The sequence below is a fragment of the Cucurbita pepo genome, chromosome LG05, assembly GCF_002806865.2.
Source record: "Cucurbita pepo subsp. pepo cultivar mu-cu-16 chromosome LG05, ASM280686v2, whole genome shotgun sequence".
Lineage (NCBI taxonomy): Eukaryota > Viridiplantae > Streptophyta > Magnoliopsida > Cucurbitales > Cucurbitaceae > Cucurbita > Cucurbita pepo.
Genome location: NC_036642.1, coordinates 2,250,347 through 2,265,916, shown reverse-complemented (window position 1 = coordinate 2,265,916; position 15,570 = coordinate 2,250,347). Strand labels below are relative to the sequence as shown.

At 36.8% G+C, this 15,570-nt stretch overlaps 1 protein-coding gene and 1 pseudogene across 1 annotated transcript; one reads left to right on the top strand and one right to left on the bottom strand.

Moving 5' to 3' along the window:
• Positions 1-6,349: 6,349 nt before the first annotated feature.
• On the top strand, positions 6,350-7,772 carry LOC111795886 (probable CCR4-associated factor 1 homolog 11). The gene has a single exon (XM_023678514.1). It carries the CDS (start codon positions 6,772-6,774, stop codon positions 7,726-7,728), a length of 957 nt encoding a protein of 318 aa, XP_023534282.1. The 5' UTR covers positions 6,350-6,771; the 3' UTR covers positions 7,729-7,772.
• A 317-nt stretch (positions 7,773-8,089) lies between these two features.
• On the bottom strand, positions 8,090-15,564 carry LOC111795887 (annotated as a pseudogene).
• Positions 15,565-15,570: the final 6 nt, after the last annotated feature.

Genomic DNA, 15,570 nt, shown 5'->3' with positions numbered 1-15,570 from the left:
TGCCTTCTTGTCTATGTTGCTCGACAAACAACTCAAAGACCTACCCTTTATTGGAGCTTTCTATTGTATATTGTACATCAAATGTGTGAATAGTTGTGCAATCCTAATAACCTTTTTTAGTACTGTGTTTGTGTACGTGTTGCGACCGTGAAGAGGACTAGGGCAACTAGATTGCATTGTTCCCGAGCGAGGACTCGATGGGCAACCACAAATAATGGCTCGAGTGCTCGAGTGATTAGTCTTTTCACTTTTTACCCATTTTGAAGTGACATAAAAAGAATTTGGATATGAAATTGATGAATTATGAGACGCACACCATTCTTGGGAAAAAAAAAAAAAACACTTAGAGCTTTCAATATCTCCATGTATTTTCTCATTAAATTGCTGTCATTTCTTGGTGTCACATTTATTTGCAATACACCCTTCTCTGAAAATAAAAATTATTGTACCGTCCCCAATTTTAGTAGCCTACACGTCCTTGCGCTTCAATAACTTTCTACCCCACAAACTACTTGTGGCCAAATATTGTTTTTCGACTACGTACAAAGTTTCAACCCATGCATAACTGACCGACACTGTTAGGAACTACAGACCTCCACAATGGTATGATATTATTTACTTTGAGCACAAACTCTCAGGGTTTTACGTTTGGTTTTCCAAAATACCTCGTACCAATAAAAATGTATTCTTTACTTATAAACTCACGATCAACCGAAACAATTCTCAACATATTCGTTACTTATAAACTCATTACGGGTATAAAAGGTTTTGCACTAATTTCGGGCGAGTTTGTAAAAGGAGAAGGGGACAGGACATGCATTAAGGTTTGTTTGGAGTGATTATTAATGTTTACGAAATACAATGTTGTTTGCTAAAGGTTCTGTGTCAGGACATGCCCTGTTTCTAATTGCAACGTTGTTCATTACTATCCATTTAAATCAATACATGTTACAAACAACAAAAGGCCTGTCCAACAATTAAACGCATCCTTCAACATTACTATAGTCCATGTCTTTGAACAAGCTGTCCGGTTGCGTTTTCGGCGCACCCCTGCCCCGGTTACTACTTCGACCAACCCACTACCCTGAATTGTCTTCGAGCGGTTGAGTTCGAATCGAATTTCGATATCATGCTCATACCCTTTTGTGTCGAGGATCATTAGAGGAGGAGCCCCATGTTAGCTAATTAAAAGAACGATCAAGTAAGAAATATATCTCTATTGGTCATACCAGTGTCGAGGTTCGTGATTACTAACATTCTATACTTTTCAGTAATAATTGTTTTTACTTTCCAGTAATAATTGTAGAGCTGTGATTCAAATTAAGCTCGTACAAAGTACTATCTTGTCTTCATGTACTTAAATTTCCCTTAACGTCGTTTATTGGTTACTCTAAAACTAAATTGAAATTGAATTTTATTGTTAATTTTAAATAATGTATATACAAAAATAATTTTTTAAAAACTATTTAAAAGGTAATATTTTAAAATATATATTAATATGGAATTGAAAATTTTAATTAATATATATTTTACAAATTAATATTTTTATTTTATTAAAAACACGATTTTGAATCAAAATAATTAAAAATAAATAAATAAATATTTTAAATTTATGTTCTAACTAATTGTAACTGTATGACCCTACCATTCTGAAAGCGGTAAGGACAGAGTGGAGTGGGTTGGGCCCTGTTCTTTTTACTTCTTTATTTTATTATTATTATTATTTTTTTTTTTTTTACTTTGTTTCTCAATTTTAAATAATTTTATTCTTCATTACTCGTCTACCTGTGTAGGTCCTAGTCTGTCTTCAAGATTGGTTTATGGCGTCATAACATTAGCCTTGACCCGTTCCTACACTCAATAGAAGTGTTCATCCTAAACCACCTACTTGCATAGTCCATAATCTCTTACAATATCGATTTACGGAGTTGCGGTGTCGGCCTTGACTCGTGCCTACGCTCAATAGGGGTTCTCATCCTGACACCTACCTGTGTAGTCCCTAGACTGGTTTACAGGTTCGCCGTTTGTACACTCATGTAGTCTAGAGTGCTTAAGAACTTACCTTACCTCCGTATCTTCCTCGTTCTTTGATGGTTTTGAATGATTCAAAAGTCCAAAGTGCTTTTCCTTAAGGTTACGAGAAGATTTTGTGAAGGAAGCTTGGTCGGAATCAAACTCCTTGTGGCCGAAATCGAGTTGACTTTGACCATTTTTCCAGTTTTTCACTATTTTTCTCATATATATATATATATTTTAGTTCGAGACTTTTCCAAGCATTTTTCTCTCCTAGATAATCTTAAAATTTGATCTCTAAAACTCTCAATAAAATCCCGAAGATTTCATAAAAAATTTAATTCTCAATCTAGAAAGAGTTCTCGACGAGAGTGAGTAGAGGGAACTAATGACTATCCATATTTAGTTTTCGTGAAATACGATATCAGATCATGTATATGAGATTACCAAAGATACATAAGGAACGATATCAATGTTGGATTCCGGTTTAAACATCGAAACGTATCGAAAGTCGATTGCTCGGGTAGCGGTCTTACATGAATTGATACACATGAAGCACAGAAAGCAACAAAAAAAGTAGAATGATTGAAAGAAATAAAAGAAGGAAAGCACCGAAATGTTAGGTGATTATAAGTGGTGCATTGATAGTCTCACTGAAATTTGTTTGGAATAGGATATGAACTTGAAGAGGGTTGTTCGTTCGTAATTGGGTGATGACATGAATGTGCTCGATGCATTGATATCCACTGGGCCCTCTCTGATTATTATCTGTGTACCTTTGTGCCCCAATTTTGTGTGTTTTTAATACCCATTTCCCTCGCCCTTGCTATCTTCACTTGCTTGCCTTGCTATTCAACGCATCACAGGCACAACCCTCTCACTCAAATTCAAATTGCATTTTCTTTTTTTTTAAACTTCTTCCTCATAATACCCTCTATTTCCTTGTGAATTGTAGGTTAAAAATGAGCAAGAGACCGAGAAGTAGCGAGATCGAGGTCGCCTTGAGAGTGGACATGAACCGCTCGCCAACGACCTCGTCGATGAGCATGTTTGGAGGATCAGAGTCGGGATCGGGATCGGATGTGTCGGTGGAGAGTTCTTGCTTGTCGTTGTGGGATGGGGAAGTGGAGGAGGACGAGATGATAGTAACGAGATCGATGANCCTCGTCGATGAGCATGTTTGGAGGATCAGAGTCGGGATCGGGATCGGATGTGTCGGTGGAGAGTTCTTGCTTGTCGTTGTGGGATGGGGAAGTGGAGGAGGACGAGATGATAGTAACGAGATCGATGATGCTTGTCGGGTGTCCGGGGTGCTTCATGTACGTGATGCTGACCGACAAGAGCTCCCAATGTCCCAAATGCAAGAACAATGTGTTTCTTGATTTCTTCAACCAACAAAAACATCATGCCTAGCTTCCTTATAGCTCAAACAAACCTCTAATTTTGTATGTTTGCTTTGTTTTTGTTGCGTTTGGTTGGTATGCGTAATCTAAGCCCGAGTCCGCTCGAGTCAACTCAAGTCAACTCGGGTCTATGAATGAATTGACTAATAATCCTTTCTTTCTCCCTTAGTTCTTGCCCTTGCAGCTGTCTGTGTTTACAGATAACAACTTTTGAAATGTCATTAAGATATTATTTTTCCTTTTTCGGGTAAGTTTATAAGCGGAAACTATAGAAACGCATGCATGTTTGAACGTTTAAGTAGATTACGTGTTCTCGATGAAAGAGTATAGAAGGAGGAAGAGATTGATATGCATTATTGATGCATATTGAATGGAAGAAATAAAGGCGAGGCATGAGTCACGAGAGTAGCAATGAATAATGAACATAGAACTCAATAATATTGATCATACAAAACCCACCATTTATGCGCGGTGATTAATGAATCTACTATTTTTTTCCTTTAAACTACCACCTATATCTATATNTTTTTTTTTTTTTTTTTTTTTGTAAAAAAATTCTTTTCGGTTGATTAAAAATATATATTTTATGTTAATCGAATTATGCTCATCTTTTCCTTTCTCTCTCTTTGTCTTTTACCTTGTGAAAGAGTGAAATGAAAGAATAAATACGGAATAGAGGAAAAGCTGAATAAGTAGGGAGAGGATCAAGATCGGAGCTAAGATTCCGAGTTTACAAAAAAGGGACATCTGGGTCCTATTTATTCAAGAACAGTAAACTCGAGAAACTCCTTGACTCCTCTCCCTCTCGGGAGAGTTGCTCTGCTCCTGCCCCTCTCTCTCTCGGTCTTCTCGGGAGAGTAACCTAGTCTCACAGCTGCCATATCTTCCAAAACCAAGTTGTGTATGNTCTCTCGGTCTTCTCGGGAGAGTAACCTAGTCTCACAGCTGCCATATCTTCCAAAACCAAGTTGTGTACGGTCTGGTTTGCAAACCCTACTACATCTGCCTTTACGAGATTTATTATATTTCGATGGATTTCTTCAAATATTTATTTAGTTAAAAACTAAATTAATAATAATAAAAAAAAAACTATAAATTTTATATTTATCTAAAAAATACAAGTGACTTTACAAATATAAAAAATACTCTTATCTTCGGTTTAAAAAATACTTATAAAATTTTAAAAAATAGTATTAATATTTTTAAATTTTATAGTAAATTTTTTTTTACTGCACATATGGAGAAAAACTACATAGGAGAAGAGAGGAGTAAGCAATGAATGCGATTCTTACACCAAGGAGAGGAAGCATGTGTTAAACAGTCTGCCACTTTTATCTGTTCTCTCTGCCAGACCGTTAAATTCTAACGACCATTTCGTTTTCTTTTTTAACATTTTTACAGTCAATAACTTTTTTTTTTCTTCTTGTTCCATATATTTCTTTCAAATAAATAATAATAATTTTATTATTTTGGCAAATGTTGGTGTCATTAAATTTTGGGCAAGAAATGACTTTATTGTTTCCATGTCGGACCACTTCTCGTGATGCCAATTATTTAGTTCATAACTATTACCAACTAACTATTTATCCAATGACTTTTTGCTTTAGTTATTACTTGAATATGAACAAACCTTTCGTATTGTGTTTTGACAAATATCGTGCTACAAAATTGAGTGTAAAGAAAAGACCTACGGAAATTGTATCAAATGCTTTTGAGCAGGTGGAAGAGGGTGTTCGATTGGATGTAGAGGAGTACTACATCCCAAAACCATCACCATAACCATTGACTGCTAAATGGAGGGAAGTGTCGGAACAGGACATGCCAAAAATGTCAACCAATAGGCATTACTAGAATCAAGACGTTATCCAAAAATGTCAACCAATAGGCATTACTAGAACCAAGATGTTATCATGACTAGAAAAAAAAAAGGAAGAGAATTTTGTTTCACTTAGAAGTGATCGGAAAAGGACACACGCCAAAAATGTCAACCAACAGGTATACTAGAACCAAAACGTTATCATAACTAAAAAAAATAAACGAATTTTGTTTTACTTAGAAGTGATCGGAATAGGACACCGACCAAAAATNAAAAAAAAAAAAAAAAAAAAAAAAAAAAAAAAAAAAAAAAAAAAAAAAAAAAAAAAAAAAGAATTTCGTTTCACTTAGAAGTGATCGGAATAGGACACACCAAAAAATGTCAACCAGCAAGCATACTAGAACCAAAACGCTATCGTGACTAGAAAAAAAGGAAAAGAATTTTGTTTCACTTAGAAGTGATCGGAAAAGGACACACGCCAAAAATGTCAACCAACAGGCATACTAGAACCAAAACGTTATCATGACTAAAAAAAAAAAAAGAATTTCAAAAAAACTCGAACACAAAGACAGACTAACGCTACATAACAACCCCATCTGTGAGTGCACAACCTTTGAAGGCTCCTTCATCTCAACGATAAGTTCTATTACGAACCCATCCAAAATCACACCTGTGACCGCATCTCNAAAAAAAAAAAAAAAACGAATTTTGTTTTACTTAGAAGTGATCAAAATAGGACACATGCCAAAAATGTTAACCAACAGGCATACTAGAACCAAAACGTTATCATGACTAAAAAAAAAGAAAAGAATTTCGTTTCACTTAGAAGTGATCGGAATAGGACACACAAAAAAAAGTCAACCGACAAGCATACTAGAACCAAAACATCATCATGACTAGAAAAAAGGAAAAGAATTTTGTTTCACAAGTGATCAGAATAGGACATACGCCAAAAATGTCAACCAACATGCATACTAGAACCAAAACAATATCATGACTGAAAAAAAGGAAAAGAATTTCGATTCACTTAGAAATGGTCAGAATAGAACACATCAAAAATGTCAACCAACGGCATACTAAAACTAAAACCAAAACATAATCTTGACTAGAAAAAAAGGAAAAGAATTCTGTTTCACTACGAAGTAATTGACATTGTATGAAGAGCAACTATACGCAACTACAAAGTCATAAATATGAAATGGAGTTCAAGGAAGTCTTGCATCATTTTATATAAGGCAACAAATAGAGTGGAAGGAAGGTCAATGGTGGCATAAAGAATGGCTGAGTGGCGTGCGGATTGGGGAAGACTAAGAGGCATTGACTTGACTTAGGGAGGCAGAGGCAGTTCAAATCACCTCATTTTGACGCTTGACCCAAAGCAGTGTAAGGAGAATAGGATATGTATTGCGCAGTCAAGACGGCTAAAGGATAGGATAGGTGAGAAAGAACAAGAAAAACGTGTAAAAGGGAAAGATAAAGAAATCAAAATCCCAGGTGGGAAGCAGGTAGACTGATTCCTTTGGGTTTGTGTTCAAATCCATGAAGAACATTGAATTGAACACTTCCACTGAAACTTCCACCTCTTTCCCACTACACCGTCTTTTTCTTCGCCATAACCCCCTCACCTCACCTCAATCCCTCCTTTATAACCCACTTTCGGTTCCCCGATCTTCCAAGCCCAAAATGTTAATCCAGCATCTCTCTTCCCCCATCCATGTCCGCGAGGTCTGGGACTTCAATCTCCACCACGAATTCCGTCTCATCAACCGCCTTGTTGATCGCTACCCTTTCATTTCCATGGACACTGAGTTTCCCGGCGTCGTCGTCCGCCCTGCCTTCCACCCATCTCGCCCCTCCGATCATTACCTTCTCCTCAAGTCCAACGTCGACGCTCTCAACCTAATCCAAGTCGGTCTCACCCTCTCCGACGCCGACGGCAACCTTCCTACTCTCGGTACCGACAAGAGATTCATTTGGGAGTTCAATTTCAGGGATTTTGACGTTACCCGTGACCTCCACGCGCCTGATTCCATCGACCTCTTGAAACGCCAGGGCATCGACTTCGAACGCAACAGAGCTCACGGGGTTGACTCGGCACGATTCTCCGAGTTGCTCATGTCATCCGGTCTGCTCTGTAATCCCTCTGTCAGTTGGGTCACCTTCCATAGTGCCTATGACTTTGGCTACTTGGTCAAGATCCTCACTCGCCGGAAGCTTCCTAGCCGCCTCGACGAGTTCTTGAAGATTCTCAAGGCTTTCTTTGGGAACAAGGTTTATGATGTCAAGCACATGATGCGGTTCTGTGATAGCCTCTACGGCGGGTTGGAGCGTGTGGCTAAGACTCTAGCGGTGGACAGGGCGGTGGGAAAGTGCCACCAGGCTGGTTCTGATAGCCTGCTAACATGGCATGCCTTTCAGAAGATGAGGGATGTGTACTTTGGAAAGGATGGGCCGGAGAAGCACGCCGGCGTTTTGTACGGATTAGAAGTATATTGAAACAAGAACATATATAAATAAGAATTCAATTCATTATTATATTATGATTCTGTTCAAACTAATTCACAGCAACCCAAAGCATAACAGGATAGTTTTTTATCATAAATATTTGAATCATCCTAAATCTAAGCATAAAAATGTAGAGCAGTTCAAGGAAGATTACCAAATTTAGCTAAGCTTTACCTGTTCCAGGCTTCAACCAAATGTCTGGCTTATACCGATGAGTTTCAGTATCCATTCTTTTGAATCATAGCTAATGATTCCGGCTTTGTGCTCTGTTGAAAAAGCAGTTTAAGACTGGAAACTTTACACCAAATGACCTGCAGAGCTAATCAATTGAAAATTAGACCATTTCTCAAACTTAGGAACTGAAATGATCCATTAAAAAGTATATGTAGATACCAGAAACTGGAAATATAATTCAACTCGTGAGGTGGGGGGTTACAGCTTTGCACATGAGACGTGTGAACTGTGACTTAAATGAATGTCCTGGTATTCTTACCATGAAACAAAGAATTGTACAATATGAAAATGACTTATTTACTATACATTTCTAATACTAAACTGTACACAGGCGCCCTTCCCATCGGTTTCCACTCTAGCATTTGGGTAGAGGAGCTTCTCCAGGATCCGAGATCATAGGTTCCAGTTCCTGCACCATAAGGAAGGATCGCGAGGATCATACATCATACAAGTTCTTGCTTGGTCGTAGCATCGATCATCGGATTTATCTCAATGAATCCTCTTTACAGTTTTAACTGCTAGAAGGATTAGCAGAAGGCGCATCAGGTGAATTATTGGAAGGTGGATTCTGGGCTTGGGGTGTGCTGACATTATCAATACTGTAATCTTCATGAAATGTACTCAGCTCATTCCACTCAACGCCAGCTACATGAGGGTCAAGGTATGCAGTATCACTTGATATTATAAGGGAAAAAGTTGGATGGATTTAAATTGAGAGGATACGTTCAGTTCTCCACATGTCAGTGATGCTAACATCAGCATCAGACAAGAGCCAGTAATCAGCATCACTCTGTGTAAAAAACAAAGAAATCAGATGTTTGCCAACATTATTATTGTGTCCTAAAAAAAAGCATTCTAATTTATAAATAAACTATATAATGAACGCAAAACATTCATCCCCTCGGCTAAATAATGGATGACAATTGACGAAAACAGCTCACTCTGACCATCAAATAATTCCTGGTTTCATAACTAAACTACCCTACTCCCATCTGAAATGCTTCATTTCATTACTTCGCTCCAGAAAATATTATAGAAAAACTAATTTGTTGTTGCTAGAATTATTCATTTCTGTTGTCTACATCTGCTAGAATCTAGACTCACTTCAACTGATGGAACACTTTTCATGCTTTCATACACAAAAGTCCTCTCAAATGGAACCAACCAATTCTTTGAAACTAACGTGTTGCTTGTGCTTTTATTTTGTCCTTTATCCCAATCAACCAACTTTTGTTTATAGGTAAGGTGTACTAACCCTCTTCCTTTCCTTGCCCCCAATCATTTTCTTGAAAAATTAGACTTACATCTACCGCCGAGGGAACAATTTTCATAATTCCACCCACGAAGTCCTGCGAAGCATTTAGATCAGAGCACATTCTATTTACATCTTGCTCCCGTGTTTCAACTTCCTTTCCCCTGGTATCATCCGTTACTAGCGTTGCTGCAGGTGTTTCATTAAACCCAGAACTTGACGGCAAGCTTGGGGACACTTCCACACCATTTATCTCCTCTATGAAAATGGAGCGCATATAGTTTTAGGTGTAGTAGGAAAAGGAGGAGGATGTTGGTAGTAGGAAAAGGGGATATTATGAATAATAGGCAATTCCAATTCCTAGTACTGTTTCATTAATATGGCCATAGATGGTGGTATATATTTCAGCACAGACTACAGAGTCAAACATTCCTCAACAACAAAAAAAGAAACGTTACCTGACAAGGTAAACATCAATGGGGCCCATGGTGCTTCTGAGGACTATCCTATACCTCCTTTGGGGGTAGTCAACAGCCTGATAGATGATCGGAAAGGTGAGTGGAAGATAAGCTATATAAGTAGGTACCTTTTCCAAAAATCTTCTACGATTAAATTACCTCATCAGGATCTGGAACTTCTAAAGTGGTTCCATGGGGAGCCTTAATAGCTATAAGAGTTTCATTCTGGTAGATGCAAAATATAGACACAACAGTTCAAAACGGAGCTACATTTAATATTTGTAAATCCAAATTCTTTGCCTATCACTTCCGTCTGGGATAAACTAACCTGGAAACACGGCAACTCCTTGATGTCTTCCTCGGTTACAAATAACCACCTAACAATTAGATAAATTATACAACTTTTAAATTCCCATCTTTATTACAAAAAAAAGTAATAATAACGTTTAGGAGGTGAATATTGGTGAAAACAATTGCCTTTGGTTGTTCTCCTCTTCACTGAGGTCTCTTAATCTTTCCTGCATCTCTCTGCAATTATTAAAAGCCTCTGAATGACAATAGGGGCACAAAATTTTCAATTTCAAGACTGAATTAAGGATTAGTTAACAACCTTATTTGTTCATCTAATCCATTCTCCTCCATGGAAAGGTTCTCTACTTCCGCCTGCACATGTAACTATGATTGAGGCTTAATCTGGTAGCTTGAAATTAAAATGTGAAAGTATTAGCTAGGAAACAAAAATTTTCATCAAAGAGAAACTTACCAACGTCAAGAATAAGATTGAGATAGAATGTGAACTGAAGGGCATAAATGGACTCACTCGACAGAATATGTACACAGTGGTCATCATGTTAATAAAAAATAATATGGTCGACAAATCAGCACAGCCCCAAGTGATGTCGAAAGATTAAAAAGTAAACAACAATGACACGGACATGTAAATGCAATCAAATTACTTGCTTTCTTGCAAATTTCATGCAATTCCACCCAACAAACGCAATTTTGTTCCTTTTGATAGAATACAAGTCTAATCATATTGAGATCAAAGAGTAGCAGCACAAACGAAGGACATAGTCAAAATGTTCGGTTTTTGCATACCTGTAGACCAGCATAGTTGTCATCAACATCCCCTGATCTTGAGACGTCAAGCCCCCTAATTAATCAGTTACTCAAGTAATAAGTAGCTTCACAGGAAAGACAATACTACTTAATAATGAGCCATGAACCTCCAAAGAATGTATGGCATAATACATACTTCCACTGAATTCTGTTCTTAAGCTTCTTTTCTATGAGACCAATTCCTTCAAGGACATTTGTTATGTCATATATTCGTCTTTTTTGTACCTAAAAGCACAAAATGTCAACTAATGGAACTTCACAATAAAAGCCTATAATGTTCTAGAAGTACAGTTACCTCCAACGTGTCGGCTGCTTTATTTAGATCAAGAATACCATCTTCCGCTTGTTTGATCAGATTAATAAACTTCTTTGTCAAGAGACCTACATGAAAATTACTAAAATTAGGAATGTACGCTAGTAGGAAACATAAGACAGTTCCAACAAAGTCACCAGAATTAACAAGTTACCAAGAGAACTATCATAACGGCATGGACCAACTGGAGTAAGATTGTTTGCATAAGGTGAACCTGAAACTTAGACATTTTCTCATTAATGTGCTAGCTTTGTGAAACAAAAAGGGGGAAGAAGTTGAAATTTTTTCTAACCAACTAATTATGTATTTTCACTAGCGAAAGAGGTTTCACTTTCCTCACTCAACAAGAATGGGAGAAGGTATTTCATATATGGCAATTATTTTGACTCAAAACCAAGGGTACCAACATGTATGATATACTACTAACCAACATTTGACATGGGAGTCTGTGGCCCTGATCTACTGCATTTGGTTAGCCTTGATTTGTTTCCCTTTCCTCCTTTTACAGATACAGGTGTTTGATGGGAACTGTTAACTACTTCAGTAAATCTAGGACCAGCTGCTCTATCAGTTGACTCAGCTTCATAATCTGCTGCCTCACTCTTCCGCTTCAATTGCTGATAGACAGGATCCAATATTTCAAACAAACTTAGCAACATGTGCAACAAATGATTGTATCAATTACATAAACTAAGAAGGCTAATTTAATAAAGAAAATGATTATTATCAGAGAGCTATATTAATAAAGAAAATCTGCTGCCTTTCAAACTGGGGAAAGAAAGTTATTTGGTTAATTACTTTCAAGACCAGAAAGACAATAATACAGCTCCTACCACACAGACCATAAGTCTAGAAAGTTAATTCTTGTGATATATATTGGATAGAATCTCACTCTCAGTTGTTCCATTAAGATTTGATGGAGGTATGTCAGATGCAAGTTGTTATACTGCTAAGCCTAAACTAATTCCTATCTAAGCAAGTCGTCTAAAAAAAAAAAGATAAATATCCATGGCATCCATTGAATCCAAAGCATGTGGGCTTTTATCAACCAGCGGCACACCTTCCTTCATAATCTTAGGCTCCATAACTGCTTGCAAGCTTTAATAATTCATGGTCCAGTTTCCTCGTAGGTTATAGCACATCCTCCAACCAAAACCCAGACAAACCTTTCAAACAAATGACATCCAAAGATTTTGATAAGAGCGCTCTCCAAGTGGTGTTAGATCAAGGGAAGAAATGATTTACTAAATGTTTTAGTTCGAGTAGCCAAGAGGAAGCTTTTAAACAAATGAAAACCCAAAGATCCACAAGAGCACTATTTAAATCTTGACAATCTCTCCTCCTCTCAAGTCATCAAAGACTAGCTAAGAAAGTATGGGCAGAAAATATCTTAGACTTATCTCTAAATGGATGATCAATAAGCAATAAAATCTTCAACAATGTATTGGAGGATCATTTGTAGCTGAGCTCAGTAATGATTATTTAGGTCATGCTGAGAGTACCGTTTCTTTGAAATGTAAGAACCTAATGAATGAGAATGATCAGGGTTGAGGCATGCAAAAAGTCCTCCAATAGCGGTTTTTACATGACCAACCCTTCCATAAGAACTTTTTGTAGATGTTCAGAAAAATCATAATATCAAAACTATCCCAATTTGCAACAATAATAAAACACTTTCAAAATGTCATCCCATATTTGTCATTCAACCCGTTAATACCACTACCTATCTAGTTTACTACTAAGGTTATATTTGGTAAAATGACAAATGTTAAAAAAAGAAAATTGGACCGCCATGGGCGCATAAAAATATAAAGGAACATTGAGAACAATGTCTTTAAAAAGGGCACATACCACAATTCTTTCAATAATTAGTCCTGATTTCCCCTCCTTTCTATTCACGCAAATATCAAAGTTGAAACATCTTTCTCAAATACTATAGGATTGTTCGGAAAACTAGTTTGAGACAGTTTTCTGATTTTGTTTTCAAAACCATTTTTTGACAACTGTGATCGAGGTACTAGCAAAAGTAGCACAACAGATCAGACAGATTCATGATTTTGAAACAAATAACTTATTCAGGGAATGGATCATTTGGAAGAACACGCTAAAAGAAAGCACAAGATAAACTTTTTAAAGCAGTCATAAAAAAAATTAACATGTCTATACAAAGAAAAAAAAAACTAAGAAACAAAAAACCTACTTTTCAAAACAATTTTAAAACAACCTCTAAATATTCTTCAGATTCAAAATCTTGAGAAAGACGAAGAATATCCCTAGACATAAAGGGGGAGAAGGGGCAAAAAACCAAGAGAAAAATAAATAAGAGTTGAAAAGATAATCATAAACATCACATTGAAAGATTTCACAGAAATTATTAGGATGTGTTTGTCTGTTCTGTTCTCCTAGGCCAATTCTCTATTATGTTCTCATTAGCTCATTTTTCTTTGATTTTGATAGTTTGTTTTCCATCTTTTCACTTAGAATATGGGAGAGTGTTACTGCCATCTTGGAAATGTCCTTCATGTGTTAAACTCTTCTAGTACCATCGTGACTCAGAACGTCCAAGATCCACCCTGATTTCGTTTCCATTTGGTTGTCTTGGTGGATTTCCCTCAGAGTTTTCATTTACTGACAAAAAGTTGCAAGGATGTGCCAAAGCAGTAAGATTATACTTGAATTAATTATCTGAAAAGAAAATTGTCAATAAACATGGAGGGTGGTTCATTTTTGTCCACACTTGAGAGATTTTAGAAATATGATTGACGTGAAACAAAGGTTGAAGAAACAAATTAATTACAAGGTAAAAAAATTCAAGGACCTCACAATGGAATCATTCAAAAACGACAATAAACCTCAACTGACAAATCTAGTTCAGTGAAAAAAAAAAAAAATACTAAATAAATAAAACACCATCCATCCTTTTTTATTAGCGTGTAGTAGCTTGAGATATCCATGTATTCAAACAATGCACATTCCTAGCATTCCACGAATGTCTAGATCGAGATTATGAAATCAAGATAACATGTATGAAAAATATTCTTGAAAGAATACACCATTACAAGTACAAGGGTACGGGGTATTCAAACCATGCATAACAGCTATTAAATTAACTTCTCAGAATAATTGTATATAACATATGATAGTAGCCTAAAAATACAAAAATTATGAACTGGGGGGTTTCAAAGATGATCAAAGATGTGGCCCTTTAAAGAATTGGAGCACCTACAACCAATAAAAGTGGAATGCCTTTCCTGCTGACTTATTCAACCACTGATCTAGAATCATTTTGGTTATACCCGAGATTGAATATGTCAACTCACAATAATACTACATGAATAGATCAAACCAGCTAACAAACCCCTTGAGGTAGTTGTCTTCCACTATCATTTGTATATATCAGGCATAGATAATGTACTATAATAATAATTGAGAACTTACTATCGAACAAACACATCCTTCACTATACCTTTAACATTCTTTTTCTAGAAAAATAATCATGAAACCTATTTCACAAGTATCATCTATCTGCAGTAAGGACCAGAGTTCTGACTTTGTAGCTACCAACTCTTTATTTACCCATCCATAGAACGTAAATTATCTATATCCCTCGCATTACACCTGATTTGATCAAAAGGACCAAGTGCAATATATTGAAAAGTAGTTAGCCAGTGAAAATTAATAAATTCTGAGAGAGAATAAGTTATAGTGACCAACAAGTGCACTGGTCAAGAATGGAAGGAGACTGAAATACTCGATACACTTAACTAAGTACAGAAGAAAGACACGAATTGAAGGTGATAACATCATAATTCATTAACTAAAGTAACACCAAAATTGAGCTAAAATTCATGTTCTTTTCGGCGCAGTATTCAAAAGGCACAGTCTCAAGCTCTCAGTATGACGAAATCAGTGAAACTAACTATTTTCACTAATCTCACCTACTTCCATTCCTGATAAGCCGTAAAGACCTACTAACCAGACAGATTTGGATTTGAGACTATAATCACAAACAGAAACTCATAGAATAATACTGAGAGTGAAGAGCGATATATAATTAACCAACAAAAACATGCAAGTAAAAGAAACAGACCGGAGATTTGACTACGATAGAGTCAAGTTGTTGATCGACGAGTGGAGAGTCGAGGGCAAAGCGGTGATAGTCCCCAGGAGATGCAAATGGTGGTTTGATAGAAGAGAAAGGGAGGTGGCGTTTAAGAGAGAGCATGATCTGCTCCGGCGGGTGGCCAGAGGAGTTGGGAGCTGGAGAACCCGACATGGAGCAGCGTTGAAGAGACGGAGAGGCCAAGATCCAGTGAGCTCCTTGAGTGTTGCGAATTGGGGGAAATCGATGGAAATCGAAGAAGAATTTGAAGAAGGTAAGGGAAGAGATCTGTGATGGTGTTTGGATGCTGAGAAAATGGAGGAAAGCGGGAGAGATTCAGAGAGCAAAGGAGAAG